Source organism: Canis lupus, chromosome 5 (genome assembly GCF_003254725.2).
Source record: "Canis lupus dingo isolate Sandy chromosome 5, ASM325472v2, whole genome shotgun sequence".
Classification (NCBI taxonomy): Eukaryota; Metazoa; Chordata; class Mammalia; order Carnivora; family Canidae; genus Canis; species Canis lupus.
The window spans coordinates 30,250,584-30,269,174 of record NC_064247.1 but is presented as its reverse complement, the minus strand read 5'-3'; the positions used below and the strand labels follow the sequence as shown (position 1 = coordinate 30,269,174).

General features: G+C 47.8%; 1 protein-coding gene across 4 annotated transcripts in view; it reads left to right on the top strand.

The window, feature by feature from the left end:
• Window positions 1-18,591, top strand: part of ZZEF1 (zinc finger ZZ-type and EF-hand domain containing 1) — a 101,311-nt gene that overhangs the window by 71,237 nt on the left and 11,483 nt on the right. For all 4 annotated transcript variants that reach the window (XM_025461944.3, XM_025461943.3, XM_049110057.1 and 1 more), the window contains 13 exons: window positions 928-1,093; window positions 1,672-1,934; window positions 2,816-2,976; window positions 4,987-5,140; window positions 6,325-6,464; window positions 6,782-7,059; window positions 7,910-8,084; window positions 8,617-8,749; window positions 12,591-12,784; window positions 14,312-14,431; window positions 15,745-15,936; window positions 16,901-17,001; window positions 18,429-18,564. In XM_025461944.3, coding sequence (XP_025317729.1) covers window positions 928-1,093; window positions 1,672-1,934; window positions 2,816-2,976; window positions 4,987-5,140; window positions 6,325-6,464; window positions 6,782-7,059; window positions 7,910-8,084; window positions 8,617-8,749; window positions 12,591-12,784; window positions 14,312-14,431; window positions 15,745-15,936; window positions 16,901-17,001; window positions 18,429-18,564 — 2,213 coding nt within the window. The remainder of the gene's footprint in view (window positions 1-927; window positions 1,094-1,671; window positions 1,935-2,815; window positions 2,977-4,986; window positions 5,141-6,324; window positions 6,465-6,781; window positions 7,060-7,909; window positions 8,085-8,616; window positions 8,750-12,590; window positions 12,785-14,311; window positions 14,432-15,744; window positions 15,937-16,900; window positions 17,002-18,428; window positions 18,565-18,591) is intronic.

Here is an 18,591-nt window from a genome sequence, read left to right as displayed (position 1 = left end):
CCTGGATGTCCTCGCACAGTGTACGTCCCAGGACAAGGGTGTGCATGCTGGGGTACAGGTGGGGGGTACAGAGTTCAGGCCACACAAGTTCAGAAGTAGCCACAATCCCTGTTGCAGGGACGGCTCGGGAGGCAGCGGGAGGTACAATGTGACTCGGTCTCTGAAGAAAGTCAGAGCTGTGTGATGTGAAGACACAGCGTGAGTCCAGGCCCAGGAGTGAGCATCTGTGGTGTGTCAGTGTCTTTCCGGCTGAGTGATGGGCTGAGACGGGGGCTCCCAGACCTGGACCCTGGGGCAGTGGGGTGTTGACATCAGCAGACTTCTGCTGGAGGAAGGTGCTCTGGCCTTATGGGAGTGTCCTTTAGGGAGGCAGTCACAGCAGCGACAAGGGACTTAGTGCCTGGACCAGGTCCTCGGCAGTAGGAGCAGAAGTGGGTTAGCTGCCCGGAGTGGTGAGCAGGATGTGGTGGAGCTTGCTTGGACCACACAGGACATGGACAGTTTCTCACTCACTGGGTTTGAGGTTGTGGAGTCTGTGGTTCTGGAATGAAAAAGTGAGAGCAAAAACCTGGTCACTCCTCAGTGCTTGTTAACAGGAATACACAGCAGACACTTCGTATTTGTCAGAGGAGGGGTCACACAGGAGACGGCTCACGGTGGGTACACAGGTATTCTCTGTCAGGTGGTGGTCATGATGGGAACTGGTGGGGCTGTGTGGGGCTGTTAGGAGTCTATCCCTGGTACATGGCTGAGAAGTTCCGTCCTGGGAGCCCTGGGCAGGACAGCCCGGATCCAGAACATGCCTGTGGCCCCTCACATCCTGAGCAGGAACTTGGCAGAGTCCTGCTTCTGGATAGTTAGTGTTTGGAAACTAGCACTTCTGGAAGCCCTTAGCCCGATGACCTCATGCTGATGTTCTTTCCTCAGGTGGGGTGAAGCCCGAGGGCCATGGAGATGATCATGAGATGGTCAGCATGGAGTTTACCTGTGACCACTGCCAGGGTTTGATCATCGGCCGGAGGATGAACTGCAACGTGTGTGATGACTTCGATCTTTGCTACGGGTGCTACGCGGCAAAGAGATACTCTTACGGGTATGCCTGCGATGACCTCTGGCCACAGAGTGCCTTCTTTGTGTACTCCTTCGCCTTTTTTTTTTTCCTCAGTGATAAAAACCTTTTTACTATAACAGATTTAAAACACACCCACAAGTAAAGATGCTTGTACTCTGAATCCCCTACGCAGATTCCACAGCTAGGCAGAGCTTGCTGTATGTGCTTAGCCTATTCCTTTTTTCCTTTATTACAGTATTTTAAAGCAATTCACAGACATTAGATCATTTCCTTCATATGCATTCCATTCCATATCCATCTCTGAAAATTATGAGTGTTTTCTCACATTACCAAAATGATATTATCACATTCTAAGCATTTCACAGTGAGGGCTCCTTGGCTCCTGCTCTCCATTGTTTTGCCTGGGTAGGGAAGGGGGCATGAGATCCTGAAGTGGCTTGTACAGTGTTTGTGTTGCTTCGTTGTTCTAGGCAAAGGGTATTTAAACTTCAGTTACCACAGCCTTAGAGGTCACAGTGCCCAGTGCTGACCCTGAGCGCTGCCTTCTTTTCGAGCCCTTACAAAGGCTTGTACGCCATGAGCATGTCTTGCCTTTGCAGCCACTTGCCCACCCACGGCGTCACAGCCCACCCGATGGTGACCATCCGGATCAGCGACCGGCAGAGGCTTATCCAGCCGTACATCCACAACTACGCCTGGCTGCTCTTTGCTGCCCTGGCTCTCTACAGCGCCCACCTGGCCAGTGCAGAGGACGTGGATGGTGAGAAGCTGAATCCCCAGGACCGTGGCAGTGCCAGCCTGCTGCGGAGCCAGTGCATGCAGCTTGTCGGGGACTGTCTGATGAAGGCTCACCAGGGAAAAGGTAATTGTTCCTCGTGCATAGGACCAGGACAACTCTCAGCTGCTTGGGTGGGAAGAGCCTTTGCAGAAGTGGAATTCTGTGCTTGGTGAGAGGCAGCCCGACCCACTTTCTACCCCAGGCAAGGGAGAAAGCAGTTCCGAGTTCACCTGCTTCTGAGTTCAGTCCACATTCCTATGTGCATTTGAGAAAAATGACATTAAAAATGCATTTAATTTCTCTAAAATATTCATGTGAAGATGTAAAAAAAAGTAGTAATTAAGACTCTTAATGTCTGTGGATGAAACATTTGGTGTTTGAGCCTGCTTGGCTTAGCTTTGCCAAAGGAGTATTGTTTTGACCCAGGTGTGCAGATCTCCACGTAACTGCATTCTGGATGAGGGCCGTTTGTAGTTATAGTTGCTTGATTAGTAAAATACCTGGCTGACTTTGACTTTACTGAGGGGCATTGAGGAGAACCTAATGTGCGTGTTCCACTTCTGAGGTGTTGGGAGTTCGAGGTTCCCTGTTCTGGTGTGAGGTAGGGACACCTGGTTGGGCAGCACGTGCACAGTGCTTCAGAGCTTGTCAGTGGGAGTGTAGACATCTGATTGTGTGGGGCTACTGTGCATTGTCATGTTAATGACTTCTGTGAAGGCAGTCCTGTCTTGTTTTGGTCTTCTGCTGTTAATCAAGTCTAGGCATGCCTCCTCAGGCTTTAGGTGCTTGATGTCAGGAGCCAATTAGATGTGGATAGCCAGGGAGGTTGGTGTTGGTGCGCTTCGATTTGGTTTGTGGGGAACCCAGCCATCTTTCTCCATGCAGTGTAGAATGATGTATGGCATTTGCAGGAAATGACCTCACTGTAAAACTTCTAACCATTCCCTCATTTGCTCCCCATGCAGGTCTGAAAGCTCTAGCTCTCCTTGGTATATTGCCAGATGGTGAACCTAGTCCAGAAAGTCGGGCCCCACCCGTCACTGTGCCCACCCACACGGCAGAGGAGGAGAGAGCTGTCTGGGGCCCTGAGGACCTGCCACATACAGGCCTTTCTATGTGCTACAGTGTACGTCACAGTGTATTACTACACAGAAATCTCAGGCCGAAACGAGGAGCCACTTAGGGGTGGGGGCAGAGCAGAGAGGTTGAGGCACAGACTCTTGACCCAGACCCTGGGTTCCAGCCACTGCTCTTCCAGGTCCTGGGCACATTACCACAATCTGCTTCACTTTCCTGTCTGCGAAATGGGGTGAGAATAGTAGTACCCATCCCATAGGGTTATTCTGAGGATTTACACATATCACATCGCCAGCTAATGTGTGTACAATGCTTAAAACAGTGTCTGTAGTAAATTCCATGTCAGTGCTACCTGTTACCTGCCTTCTGGTGGGAGTATAAGGAAGGAAGACTATGCATCTAAGGAGGTGAGTTCCTGGCCCATGGTGAACACCTCATATGTGAAGCTGTTAGTATTTTAGAGAGAGATAGGGTACGTGCGTGGCTGTGGGGCAGAGGGAGAGGGAGACAGGATCTCAGACTCCATACCCACACTTCATCTCCCGACTCTGAGATCATGACCTGAGCAGAAACCAAGAACCAGATGCTTAACCAGCTGAGCCGCCCAGCGGCCCTTGAAGCTATTTTTATAGTGAGCCAGTAGACCAGTAATACTAAGCGCTCTGCTTTCTGAATGGATATAGTGGTTTGCGTGTTCCTGTGTGAGTAGAAGGAAAGCCTTTTGGATCCAGGTGGAGCCTGTGATCGCAATCCTAAGGTTCGTTTTGTGGAAGAGCACAGCATATGTTCTGCAATGCTGCCTCTGAAACTTGAGCTGGTGCTGTGAGTCCCCCTGACTTTACCTGAGGAGCAGCTGGTGTTTCCTGGTTCAGGGATCCCCCGTTTGGTGGGATTTGATCCCATTGTCCTTTAGAGGAACACAGAAACGATGATGGCTGGTGAAAACCATCCCCTTCATTCGGCAGAGAGACAGCATAAGACAGGCGGTCTGAGCTTCAGAGTGGTCAATACTTTTGACCACAAAACAGCTTCTCCAGGCAGCATTTTAACCACCCAGAGATGGTGATGAGGCAGAGAGGACGTTGTCAGTAGCAACAGTCTTCACTTCTGAGCCTGGAAATAGTTGTGTCTTCCTTTGAGCCTCTAGCATCTTAACACATGCCACCCATGAGCACTCCGCTCCCTGTGTTTCCTCTTGTCCATTAATCTGTCAGAATGACCTGGATGGATTTCTTTTTATTCCATAGATTAAAATCGATGACTGTTCGGGGCACTTGGCTGGCTCAGTCCTTAAAGTGTGCAACTCTTAATCTCAGGGTTGTAAGTTCAGCCCCACGTTGGGCAGAAAGCTTACTTAAAACCAAAATCTTTAAAATCTATTTTTCATTACATATTTTGATGCTGAAATTGTCCCATGTTTAGTGAGTGAGTGGAAGCTCCTTCCAACTGGCCTCTGAGTCTGTCCATGCCCTTGTCTTTGAGTGCTTCCTTAATTTTTGTTGCAGAAAGATGTTTCAGGCTCATCCACAGAGGCTTTCCCTAGTTCAAGGAAAAAGGTCTCAGGAAATGCAAGCCAAGAGCTGTCCTCTTGCCAGTCTGAGCGGCTCACTGCCCGACTCTTGAACCCAGGAAACCCTCCCACTCCAGTGAGAGCCCCTGTAACAAGGCTCCTTGTTACTTCCTTGCTAAAGTAGAATTCCCAGAGGTATAGACCAGCTCTGTGTGGTAGAAGGAACTCCAAAGATAATGTCTTTGTTTTTTTCTTCTTCCCAAGGGAAGAACCTTCCATACATGGCTTCTCAAAGCTCAGTAGAACGTATTAGAGGTTTATAGTGGAGTCATTGCTTGTGAGACTGCAGCTGGCACAGGGGCATATGGGAGATGTTTGGGGGATGGAGTGCAGTGATTACTGTCTTAATTAGAGCATAGATTTGTCATCAGGAATGAGGGACATTTTCTTATGGAATTCAAAAGTAATTCAGTCTCTAAAGACTGGCTAATGATTTTAAAAATTGTATGACAGCATTAATGAACAAACTCCTTTACATTTTGTTTTCAGGGAAAGGAAGATGGTCCTAAGGAAGTCAGACCTTTAGATAGCAGGCAGAGAAGTAAGGCAGATGAAGAAGGTGCATCCTTAATGAATGGTCCTTCATGCCAGACTCCAATCTCAGACACACCTGCAGATGGTAGCACCCCTGCAAGGCTTCCAGGTAAAGGCTCTGTGATCGTTACCTTCATCTCTTCTATCTTAAATGCTCACAGACCTATCCCTGAGTGATGTATTGCACTGGCTAGTGACCAGGGGCTCCTGGTTTCTCAGTTTTGCATCGGTGGTACTGATAACACTTTGAAAGTCCACTTCCCTTCACTTTGTCTGCTTTCCTCCCTTGTGATTCCCGAATTTACTGTGTCTTCTGTGTGCCAAGCAGTCTGCTAGAGTGTGGGGGGTACAGCAGAGAAAACAGGCAGGCAGACACACACACACACACACATATAGCTCCTGCTCTCATGGAGCTTGCAGTCTGGGAAGGTGGAGACTAAGGTCAGTGTAATCTGAGTAGGAATGCGACTCTGTCCAGGAGAGAGTGATGAGTGGGTGCTGGCACCTACTGGTGTTTAACTGGAATAGACAGTATCCACAGGAAGCCTCGTAAAGGTTGGGCTGTGAGGAACTTTAGCTGTGCTACCCTCCCCTGTGGGGAAGGGGTTTCTGGGCAACAGGAGCAAAAACCCCAGAGTGGGAAGCCCCCAGGCTAATACACGGGGAGTCCCATGGACAGGTGCATGGAGCTGGAGCCCTGGAGGGATAGTGTCGCTCCACTGTGGGGGCCTGAGCTGCCTGCCTGGGGACGGCTGCGGCAAACTCAGAGCTGCATTTCAAGGTCAATGGAGGTGCCATGGGTTGAAGAGCCTCCTCTTGGGGCAACCACGGCAGCAGCATCTGTTCACCTGCCTGCTTCCTGACGGAGGCAGAGGTGAGCTCCTGGCATCCTGCCCCATCTGTGGGGTGTGCTCATCTGTGCAGTGCACGTAATTCCACCTTCCAGATAACAGGCCAGCTCTCCTGGTCAGTCCTGGTCCACATGTGGTTCACTCCTTCCTCAGGTGCTCACCGGGCACCTGCTGTGCTCCAGGTCCAGCTCTGGGTGCTTGTGGTGAGCATACACCTCAGGGGAGACAGACAGATAACCCATATCAGTGGTTTGATGCGTTACAGGTGAAAGTGGCCTGAGCCCCAGAGAGCAGACTTGGGGGCGCTCTGCGTTTTCGTGGGGTGGTCAGGGAAGGCCTCCTGGAGCAGGACGGTCTCTGTGGTCTAGCAGCATGTTTGTTTGCCTATTTGTACGTGTTCACAACCTGGCAAAATCTGAACATTTGATGTTTTATAACTCAGATGCTGAGAATACAGTCATGTTGTCTCAGGAGTCCATCGAGGAAAAGGCGGTTACTCCAAGTCCTGAGCAGGTGTTTGCTGAGTGCTCCCAGAAGAGGATTTTAGGATTACTAGCAGCCATGTTACCTCCCTTAAAGTTGGTAAGAGACAAATGGTATTTTCCTCTCTGGAAGAGGGGTGGTGGTATATGTGGAAAAATACATTTTTTTGGAAAGCCGTGTACTGAAACCACCTGTTAAGAACCATCTGTGTGTCCCTGAGAGCTGTATAGTTAGATGTAGTGTCACAGGATGATGCCGGAGAATGTTCACACGTGATCGTATGCAGCTGTTGGTGAAGACACCGCATAGTCCCTTCGGCAGCTGGCCAGCTATGAATAAGATGTGAACAGGCTCAGGGTTCATTTGTGATTAACGTGGATTCCATGGTAAACAGGCATCTCTCCCTCTCTCGGCAGGACCCCACAGTCCCCGTGATAGACCTGGAGCACGTCCTCCCACTCATGTTTCAGGTTGTCATCTCAAACGTAGGCCACCTGAATGAGACCTACCACCTCACGCTGGGTCTTCTCGGCCAGCTCATCACCCGCCTCTTACCAGCGGAGGTAGATGCTGCGGTGGTGAAAGTCCTCTCCGCCAAGCATACCTTGTTTGCAACAGGGGACAGTTCTGTGGTGCCAGATGGCTGGAAGACCACCCACCTGCTCTTTAGCCTGGGAGCCGTGTGTCTGGACAGGTAGCCCCCCACACTCCGCCCTTTAGGTCCATGATTTGGCTGTGGATTGAATCCAGTGTGCTGGTGTCTAGGCATCTCTGGTGAGATTAGGATGAGATTTAGTAGAAAAGGTGTCAACTGACGTTAAAATTGTACTTAAAACTCACATCTGGGCGCTATCTGCTGGTTAAACTTTCTGATGGTATATATTCTGGTGGGTTTTTTTCCTGGCAGCAAGAAGTACAGGCTTTGGGGTTCAAGAAAATAGGTCTATCTTTGTTATAAAGCAACATAATCACAATATCAAATATGGAAAATAAAAATGGAGGAAAAAATCACCCAGCTGCACCATCTTTTTTTCTTTTTTTTTTCTTTTCTTTTCTTTTCTTTTCTTTCTTTCTTTTTTCTTTTTTTTTTTTTTTATGATTTTATTATTTGAGAGAGCAAGAGTGTTCGAATAGGGAGTAGGGTGGCAAAGTGACATCAGATGTCCCACTGAGCACAGAGCCTGTCCTAGGGCTTGATCCCATGATCCCAAGATCATAACCTGAGCCAAAATCAAGAGTCAGATGTTCAGCCCACCAGGCATCTGCCAGGCATCCCCCACAAGTGCCATCTTAATGCACCTGGTGCTGTGTTAATATATTTCCTCCTTAGGTTTTATCTGTGTGTAAACGTGATTGTGCACAAGTGCACGTGGGTGTGTGACTTTTTACAGATTTTTTTAAAAAAATCTAACCGTATACTGAGTGTATAGGTGACAGAGGCTTTGTTCTGAAGTTCTTGAACCATTGGGTGAGTGGCTGTTGGGCATGCTGTGAGTGGAGTTTTGAGCCGTGCCCTGCCACCTAACGGAGTGCTTGCCTTCCAGCCGGGTGGGCTTGGACTGGGCATGCTCCATGGCAGAGATCCTGCGGTCCCTCAACAGTGCCCCACTGTGGCGTGACGTCATCGCCGCCTTCACAGACCACTGTATCAGGCAGCTGCCTTTCCAGCTGAAGCACACCAACATCTTCACCCTGCTCGTGCTGGTCGGCTTCCCACAGGTATAGCACTGCAAGGCCCAGCGTACCTTCCTGTCCTTGTTGCATACAGCAGGCTCTCTATAGCATATATTTTTGGGAGTTTCTTTCCTTCAGTTACATGATTTGCATTTACGGTATTGGTATACTTTCAGGATTATGGGATGGTTTGTTCAACTGCATTTTTAACATTTTAGCTATTTGACTCATTTTATTAGCCAGTACTTTGAATAATAGGTAACTAATCTATTAAATTACAGAGAACTTCTGAGTATGGTTGTTTCTCACTTGGCATTCATCTTGATCTCATTTTAGTCCTCATGTCTCACAATTGGTTGGAACAGAGAGGGCTGTGAAAACATGGCTTCATCCTGTGGGCATGTAAACCACATCTGTATGGGGGGGTGGGGTGCTGGACTCAGGAGAGCCCATCCTGGAGCCCTTGTAGAAGCTGTGGCACAAACAGAGGATGGGCTTGTGTCCCGTGTCCCGTTATGGGTCGGTCCCTGTGTCTGCTGCCTTCTGAGTTGCCTTCTTGGTCTCTGTCACATTCTAGGTCCTCTGCGTGGGGACCCGCTGTGTGTATGTGGATCATGCCAATGAGCCACATAATGTCATCATCTTGAAGCACTTCACGGAGAAGAACAGGGCTGTGATCGTTGATGTCAAAACCCGGAAAAGGAAAACAGGTCCCAAGCCTAATTATTTTTTCTTAGAAGGGAGCTGTCAAATGACTGCATACCCTGAAGTCAGTGAAGATACTGTGGTTCTTGCTTAAGTTATAACTCCCTGAGCTGCTTTTTCCTCATCTGTGAAGTGATGTGGTTAAATGAGGGTAGATTGGAAAGGTCTTGCCATGCCATCATTTTGTACACACAGCTTTGGGGTTCTGGTTTAGGGTCTGAACGTCTAATACTGTCATTGGCTGATGATTTGTTTTCTAGGGTAATTTAAGCATATCGTGGAATCAGAAGCTACATGAATGTAAAATAACTGAATAATTGTGTTGACGTTTGTATCCCTTTCCATTTTGCTTGATCAGTAGAACAGTGAAAATATAAGACCTTTGACTTAATTTGCCGAACATGAAACACCTTGGAGTATGTCAGTATATGTGTGTAGTTTTGCTTCTGAAACATTCAGCTTCAGCATTAGCATTGTCTGTGCTACTTTTGTGTGTGGTGTGAGATAAAGACCAGGGTTCTTGTTCTTTTCCTTTTCCTTTTTCTTTTTTGCATATTAACTTCCAGTTGTTTCAGGACCACTTGTTGAACAAACTAGTTCTCCACTGAATTATCCTGGCATCTCTGTTGGAGATTAGTTGACCGCCATGGGTGTGTGTCTATTTAGGGTTCTGTTACACACCATTATCTCAAATACTGCATTCTCTCAACTGTTGTATATTTATACTAAATCTTTTTTTTTTTTTTTAAGATTTTATTTATTTATTCACGACAGACACACAGAGGCAGAGATACAGGCAAGGGGAGAAGCAGGCTACCTGAGGGGAACCCAATGCGGGACTTGATCTCAGGACCCCAGGATTACAACTTGAGCTGAAGGCAGATGCCTAACCGACTCAGCCCCCCGGGCACCTGAGTTTATTGTTTAATTTACAAATATTTGGGGGATATTCCAGATATCTTTGTATTACTGATTTCAAGTTTAATTCCCTTGGGGTCAAAGAACATACTTTGAATTATTTTAGTCCTGTTACAATTATTGAAACTTGTTTTATGGTCCAGAATTTGATCTGTTTTGAGTAAGGTTCCATATGCACTTGAAGAGATTCATATGGCAGCCGGGGTGGCTCAGCGGTTTAGCACCGCCTGCAGCCCAGGGTGTGATCCTGGAGACCCGGGATAGAGTCCCACGTCGGGCTCCCTGCATGGATCCTGCTTCTCCCTCTGCCTGTGTCTCTGCCTCTCTCTCTCTCTCTCTCTCTGTGTCTCTCATGAATAAATAAAAAATCCTTAATAAAAAAAAAAGATTCATATATTGGGTTGTTGGCTGTAGATGTCATTCAGGTCAAATCAGTGGATAGTGTTAAGTCTTCCATGCTCTTACTGGTTTTCTGTCTGTCCTAATGATTACTGAGAGAGGAGTGTTGAGGACTCTAACCATAACTGTTTCTAAACTCAGTACAAAATATATCCTTTTTATGTCTGATAATATTCCTTGGCTGAAATTGACTTTACTATTTATGTAGCTTCTCTAGCGTTTGTTTTATTACTGACATTCATGTGGTGTGTATGCTCACTGTGACCTATCTGTGTCTGTCTGTCTGTCTATCTATCTATCTATTTAAAAGGTTTTATTTATTTATCCATGAGAGACACACAGAGAGAGAGGGAGAAGCAGGCTCCATGCAGGGAGCCCAACGCAGGACTCGATCTCGGGTCTCCGGGATCATGCCCTGAAGGTGGTGCTAAACCGCTGAGCCACCCAGGCTGCCCTGTCTTTCCATTTAAAGTGGATTTCTTGGGCACGCTCCTGCGTGTGCCTCAGGGCATAGTGAGTGAGCTCTGCTGAGTGGAGTTTTGAGCCGTGCCCTGCCACCTGATGGAGCGCTTGCCTTCCAGCCGGGTGGGCTGGGACTACCTTCAAATAATATTCTACCTCTTAACATGTAGTGAGGAAGCATGGATTTTGTATTTCTAACCCCCATTCCTTGGTGCTCTAATTGTCACACATTTTACTTCTATACATTATAAACCTCAGAATAAAACATTATTTTTCTTTAAAAAAAGTCAGATGTTTTGGAGCACCTGGGTGGCACAGTTAGTAAAACATCCAGTCTTGGTTTCAGCTCAGGTAGTGGGATTGAGCCCCACACTGGGATGAGTCTGCTTAAGATTCTCTCTCTCTCCATCTTCCTCTGTGCCCTGCCCCCAGCTTGTTCACATGCACACACATTTTCTCTCAAGTAAATAAATATATCTTTTAGAAAAAGAGTTCTCATTTAAATGAATAAAAAAAATAAAAGGTACTTTAAGAAAGATTTTAAAATGAAAAAACAGTATATTTTATATTTACTTACTGACATATTTATCATTTCTGGTACATTTCATTCCTTTGGGTAAACTCAGGTATCTACCTGGTATCATTCTTCAAGCTGAAAAACCTCCCTTAACATTTCTTGTATCACAGGTCTGCTGCTACAGAGCTTTTGTTTTGATTTGTCCTACCAAATATTTATATTTATTTTGATTTTATCTTCAAAAGATAATTTTGTTGCATATGAAATTCTAGGCCAAGAGTTTTTCTTTGAATACTTAAAAGGTTTTGATCCATTTACTTATGGCATACCTAGTTTCTACCACGAGGTTTGCTCTCATTCTCTATTACTCTTCAAATGTGTCTCTTTTCCTTTGGCTACTTTAAAGATTTTTTTTCTTAGTCATTGTTTTTTAGCATTTTAATTAGGATATACCTGGACGTGATTTTATTTGTTTCTTCTTGGGGGCTTATTGATCTGTAGATTTACAGTTTCTATTAAATTCAGAAAATTTTGAGCTATTATGTCTTCAAAATAGTTTTTTTTTTTTTTTTTAAGATTTTATATATTTATTACTGAGAGACACAGAAAGAGAGGCAGAGACACAGGCAGAGGGAGAAGCAGGCTCCCTCTGGGGAGCCCGGTGTGGGACTCCATCCAGGGAATCTGGGATCAGGCCCTGAGCCAAAGGCAGAAGCTCAACCGCTGAGCCACCCAGGCGTCCCTGTCTTCAAATAGTTTTGTCCTCCCTCTCCCCCTCAAAGAAACATCTACTCTCACGGGGGGAGAGACAATAGTCCCAGCTCTGTGAGCTCCAAGAATCGTTCATCCTACTGCTTTCCTAGAACTAGGTGGTTTCTTGCCACATGTTTGTGCGGGTCATACTCAGCCAAGAGGAAGCTTCTGTGGCTTTGCACAGAGGTCTCCCAAACCCTCTCTGTATCTGTGCATCTCCCTTCTTTGTGATCATCTGCCCCATAAATTCTTGCTGCCTTGACTTCCCTGAAAGCTCACCTCTTTATCATCAGTTCACTGAGACCTATAGGACTCTGCTTAGCTTTCTGGTCCCTGTTCTAGAGCCTGGAAATTGTCTCCTGAAAGCCAGGTGGTGGGAGAGCTACTCTGGTTTATGTCTCTTCTATCAGGGATCATAGTCCTGTACTACTTTTTGCCTCATGTCTGCAAACCATTGTTTCTTATATATTTTTTAATGCTCTGTTTGTTTAGGATAGGAGAGTCCATCCAGTCTGTCTTAGTTTTGTTTGGAAGTAGAAGTTCCACCTCCATGCTCTATTAAGAAGTCCCTTTAACACTTGGAGACAGCCTGTTTGTGCACAATAGGCATGTAAATTGTCTCTCTTGGTGGCCCAGTGCCATTTCTTTGCTCACCTGCAAGCCAGCCAGGGTAATTTGTATTTTGGGACCTGCAGTTCTTGCTTTGGTAAGGCACGTTACTGGGGAAGAGCCTTAGCTGCAGGAAGCATTCACTGTACTTTCATGCCTTTCTCTTCCTGCCTGACATCATCCTCCAGTGAAGGACTACCAGCTGGTCCAGAAAGGACAGGAATGCAGCAGCTCTCAGGCCCAGCTGAGCCAGTACTCCCGGCACTTTGCCTTTATCGCCAGTCACCTTCTACAGACCAGTATGGACAGCCAATGTCCTGAGGCAGTAGAAGCAACATGGGTCCTGTCTCTGGCCCTGAAAGGACTGTATAAAACACTAAAGGTAATGGTGACTTTCCAGTTGCTAGTGAATTGCTGTGATTTAGTGTCTGTGGGGCATTTACTGCAAGGAAGTGCCATCTAATTTTGGTGGGTGGTTAGCCAAAGAATCATGATTATTTTTGGGAATGCTTGGGGTCTTGCACAAGGATAATTTTAGGGAAGAAACATAATTTTCCCAGTATCAGTTCTTTATATTTTTTTAGTACTGTTTCATGGAACCAAGTATTTGCCTGATGGGCATGGCACCATGGCAGATGGGCAGAAACCGGAGAGAATAGTTTCCCACTTCCCTTGGGGCCATCATAGGGCAAGGAGAAGAGAACCAGGGGACCAGCCTCCCGTGGAACCCGTAGCCATAGGCTTGGTGGTTGGGGTGGAAGGAGCAGATATGTCAGGAGCCAGGGGTGGGGGGTAGCTGGTGTCAGACAAGAAGCCCCTGCTTGTGGGAACGTGGGTCTTCTGGTACCTGAGGGGCCTGACAAAGGAAGGGATCACCTTTAGGAGGATCTTCCCCTCAGAAGTTGCCGTGAGAGAAGAGTTTCATTTTAACAGCCTGTGGGTCCCTGGACTTGGGCAGAACTGCCCAGGAGGCCACAGAAGGGCTTGGCAACACAAAGTCAGCATGGATGGGGTCTGGCTCTGGCCCAGCTCTGAGCACGTGTTGAGGGCTCTGAGGCTCTGCAGCTGCTATTTGTTGCCTACACGGCATTTATCACAACCTGCTTTGTTTTAGTTAGTTTGTTTAAGATCTTATTTATTAGAGAGAGGGAGAGGCAGAGGGAGAAGCAGACTCCCCACTGAGCAGGGAGCCCAATGCGGGTCTCGATCCCAGGACCGTGAGATCATGACCTGAGCTGAAGGCAGATGCTCAACCGATTGAGCCACCCAGGCACCCCTTGTTTTAGTTGTTTGATTATGGTAGGAAAGAGAAAATAAATGCCCTGAGGGCACAAACTATTTCTTTGAATCTGTTTTGATACATATTTGTTGAGCAACAAGAGCCAAGTGGAGCTGTGTGGCACTGACCTCAAGAGAAGGTGGGCTGACAGTCTAACCTGCCAGGGACACAGCACGGGCCCTGCAAGGTGGTGACACGTGAAGTGGTGGATGAGGAATCTGGGCAGAGCGACATGTGCAGGGAGAGCGGTTGTCAGCAGCAGGAGGATACCCCCAGGCCTTCAGGACAGAGAGCAGGGGAGCAGGCAGGGGGTCTGCAGCACCCCATCTGCCATGAGTCAGAATTTAGGCTTTGGTCCAAAGAACACAGGGAAGCCTTTGGGAAGGCAGAGCCCGGAGGGGGCCGCTGGTGCAGGACGTGGCTCAAGCCCAGGGTATCCTCGGCTTGCTGACGGGGACGTACCGAGCAGATGGACTCAGGTGAGGGCTGAGGCTCGCCGTTTCATCCTCCTGCCAACTCTGGGATTTCTGCATGCCTTGACCTGGGCCACTCAATGGGACTGGGCTCCTCCCATCTGGCTCGTGCTACTTCCCTTGAGGCAGCGGCAGGTGTGTCCCTTGTGTTTGGCAGGCTCACAGTTTTGAAGAGACCCACACCACCTTCCTTCAGACGGATTTGCTGAAGCTGCTGGTGAAAAAGTGCAGCAAAGGGACTGGTTTCAGTAAAACGTGGCTCCTCCGGGATCTGGAGGTAAGCAGTGGGTGTGGGTCCTGCTGCTGCACTGCCTGCTGCTGGCGGGTAGGTCCCTGTGTGGACTGAGTAGGGGGGTGGCCATGGCCAGCACTGCCCTGTGCATGCCATGCTGTGCAGTCCCAGAGCCGAGCCTAGATTTGTGTCCCCTCTTGGAAACAGGGATTCCGACCCCTGCCCTCCCTGTCGGGGGAGAATGAATCTGATGTTTGTTTAGAGAGCACCGGAGGGAAAAAAAAAAAAAAGAGAGAGCACCGGAGGGGAAGTATGTTACGGAAGCGCACGGCCACTCATGGCGCTACAGTGATGAAATGTGTCCTTGAATTATCATTTCCCTTTGTCCCTAACTCTGAATTTGTCCTTGGTCATGTTTATTTTATGAAGGATTTAAGTCAATAATTTTTACCTTCTCACAGTTCCTCCTGGGCCTCAGATTTTTCTCTGTGGCATTACTGAGGTTCTGTGTGGTTCTGTGCACTGCGGGGCAGCCGCAGGTCCAAGAATGGCTGCTGTGCGGGCAGAGGTCCACCAGCCACGCTCCATCACACACAGGCTGAGTGCCAAGAGCCTGCACTCTGGCGCCACGAGAAGGTTTGCTTAGGTCTCAGGAAACTGCTGAAGTGTTATAATGCAAAACCTGGAGAGCATCAGAGGAAACATTTTAAAACGAAATTTTTTTATGACTCAAGTAATAGAACTACAGTGCAGAAAATTTGAAATCTGGAAAAGAAAGGAAAATTTCAAATTCTGCCCCACAAACACAGCCTTTGTTAATATTTTATGTATTGCCTTATTCTGGTTGTTTCCATCTGCGTCCCTGTCACACGCATAGACTCAGGTTAAACAGTGCATGGCATTGAGACGCAGTGAGCGCGTGTGGTGGCCACTTCCCTGAATCACCAGGGTAATGGCTGCAAGTGATACATGAAGGTGGATTTCAGCTTCATCGACCATAGCACGTTTTACGTAATTCCTAAAAGGTGAGTTACTGGCTAGGTCAGAGGCAGGAGACATTGTCATAGTTCCTTATATTTCATTAACAAAGTGCGTTCTAAAAGTGAGCCCAATTGACGTTGTCAGCAGCAAAGTTAGTAAACGATCCTTCGTGGTTTCAGTAGGTATTTTTTTGATTTCAGGTAAATTGAACATGTTTTGTTTTGTTTTGTTTTATTAATTTTACATTGTCTTGGGAATTGCTGTATCTTTTACAAAGTTAGGGCAAATATTTTGTACCATCTGAGGGTTAGAGATCTGCATGACCTCCTCACTCATGGCACCACCACACCCCTGCCCTACCCGTTTCCCATCTGCAGATCCTGTCCATCATGCTGTACTCCTCCAAGAAGGAGAGCCATACCTCGGCTGAGCACACAGCCCTGGAGCGAGATGAGAGAGGAGACCAAGAGGAGGAGGTGGATGGCACAGTCAGCAGCCCTGGTGAGCCAGACCAAAAGAAGCTAGACCCTCTGGAGAGCCTGGACGAGCCTACCAGAATATGTTTCTTGGTGAGTTCTGGGGCTGAGGTGTGGACGGAGAGGGGACTCCGAGGGATGGATTCTTTGCTCCCTTTGTGTGAAAATGCCTCAGTCTGATGTGCTGAGAGGTCACTTCCTGAAGACTCAGTCTGAATTTTGCAGAATTGATCCAGAAGAAAGAAGCTCTTGCAACAGTAGTTTTTGGGCTTTATGGGTCTAAAAGCTTTAAATATCTGTCCCATGAAATAAGCACATGCAGTTTTGCTCATACTTTGCAGCCCTTCCAGGCATGGCGTCCCCTCGTGGCTTCTGAATTGCATTTTCTTATTTATGTTCCCTGGGGATACACTCTTCCCTGCACATTCAGTGACTGCCGGGAGAGTCAGAGAGTGTGGGGTGGCGATGGGAAAAGCAAGTATAGTTACTCAGAAACCAGAAGGAAGCACCTCTTTGGACTCAGGTGCCAGTTGTCAAAGTTCAGTACGTGGCAATTGCGAAGCAGCGAGCAGTGGGCCCATTGCGGTGGGTGGCAGCTGTTGCACGTGATGGCCTCGTATTTCCATGCTTTACGTTTTCCTGTGAATTTCTAGTAGCAGAGCAGATCCTACAGTCCAAGTTTTAGAGCTTATAATTTTATTTGCTTTAAGTGACCACATGATACTCAGTAATTATAGCCCGTGGTAACTTTGGAAAACCGTTTTATCCGTTTTGAGTTCAGAGGATAAGGATGCCCTGAAGCAGTTTTTTGTTTTTTTTTTTAAAGATTTTTTATTTATCCATGAGAGACACAGAGAGAGAGAGAGAGAGAGAGAGAGGCAGAGACACAGGCAGAGGGAGAGGCAGGCCCCATGCAGGGAGCCCGATGTGGGACTCGATCCCGGGACTCCAGGATCATGCCCTGGGCCGAAGACAGGTGCCAAACCGCTGAGCCACCCAGGTGTCCCACCTGAAGCAGTTTTAAATCATCTCTTGTGCTTCCTCCCATGGCCTTCAGATGGCGCACGATGCGCTCAATGCTCCTCTGCACATCCTCCGGGCCATCTACGAGCTGCAGATGAAAAGGACGGATTCTTTCTTCCTGGAGGTTCAGAAGAGGTGAGGGAGCCGCGGTGCAGCTGACACAGGGATGGAAGGACACAGAGGGCAGGGCCGTGATGGCTTCCTGCCAGCAAGCTCTGGGCCACATCCCCTGCGAGGCCAACACGTGGAACTGGTTCATGGCTTCATGAAGTGCCGTGGAAGCCCATCCCGCCGTGTTGGCTGCGTTCTCTCTGTGCTATGCTGTGTGTCCCTCCTGGGTGCAGGCTGATGCCAGGCTCCCTGCATTGTTGCCCCGGGCAGGGTGCTGTGTGTTTACCCCTGCACGGTGTTTCCGTGGGTTTTCCCTAAGGCTTATTGTAAAGTTAGTAATGCTGCCTTTCTCTTGGTCAGGAAGCTTGGAACTGCTGCTTGGGCTCTGCTCCCAAATGTGTGTGGAACTTTACCTGTCTGCAACAATTTCCCCCTCTGTCCTGTCACATCCTACTTTTGACTTCTTATTCTTACATTCAATTCCAATTTAGTTTTTCTTTTGTTTTATTTTATATTTCTATTTTCTTGTATTTCTTAAATGTTGCCTCAAGTCCCCTACAAAATGAGACAGGGTCCAGTCTAAGCTGCTGTAACTAAGCAACCCACAGATATGGGGTCCGGGAAGATAGAACTGGTTTTCCCTCTCGTGGCATCCAGGGTGGGTAGGCGGATGTGCCCCGTGCAGTGGCCCTGTGCCCCAGGGGTGTTGCTCTCCTGTGCGTCATCACATGGCTCACGTATACCCACCTGCATTCCAGCCCAGAGGAAGGAGGGCAGGTAGAAGGGTGCACCCCCCACCCAGCTGCTTGAGGGTAGGCTCCTCTTGTGGCAAGAACCTACTGGCATTACCCTGGGTAGTTGAAGAGGGGCTGAGGACCCTGTCACAGCTGGGCGGTTGTGTGTCTTGCTAAAAGTTCTGGGGACTTTGTTTCCAAGATAAGGGAGCATGGATCCTGAGGGATGGTTCATGTCTCCTGCCAGCAAGATGTATAAGGACGTCTGCATGTGAGAGGCAGTGAGTGCCTGAATCTAGATGGCAGAACGTGGGGACAGTGCTGTGATTGCAGAATACCAGGAGAGCAGCTCTGACTGCTGCGGCCTGAACTCCTGGTGTCCTGTGTGTATGAACCCAGCCCTGTGCCCTTCTCTCCAGGTTTTTTTTTTTTTTTTTTTTAAACTTTTATTACCTTCAATAAGTTTTATTTTTTTCTATCAAATTATCCACTTCAATTCTCCACATTTTTTCCTTGAATATATTTCACATATAGATTCTACATTTTCCCTAGCACCAAGCCATATAAAATTTTTCTAAGAAAACATTTTAGCAAAGCAGACTTTTTTTTTTTTTTTTTTTTTTTTTTTTTTTTATTGGCGTTCAGTTTACTAACGTACAGAATAATACCCAGTGCCCGTCACCCATTCACTCCCACCCCCCGCCCCCTTCTCTCCAGGTTTGATGGGGATGAACTCACCACAGATGAGAGGATTCGCACCCTGGCTCAGAGATGGCAGCCCAGTAGGGGCCTGAGACTGGAGGAACAGAGCACCAAAGCCGTGGATACAGACATGATCATCTTACCGTGTTTGGTACGTTGCCTCTGCCTTTGGTGTCTG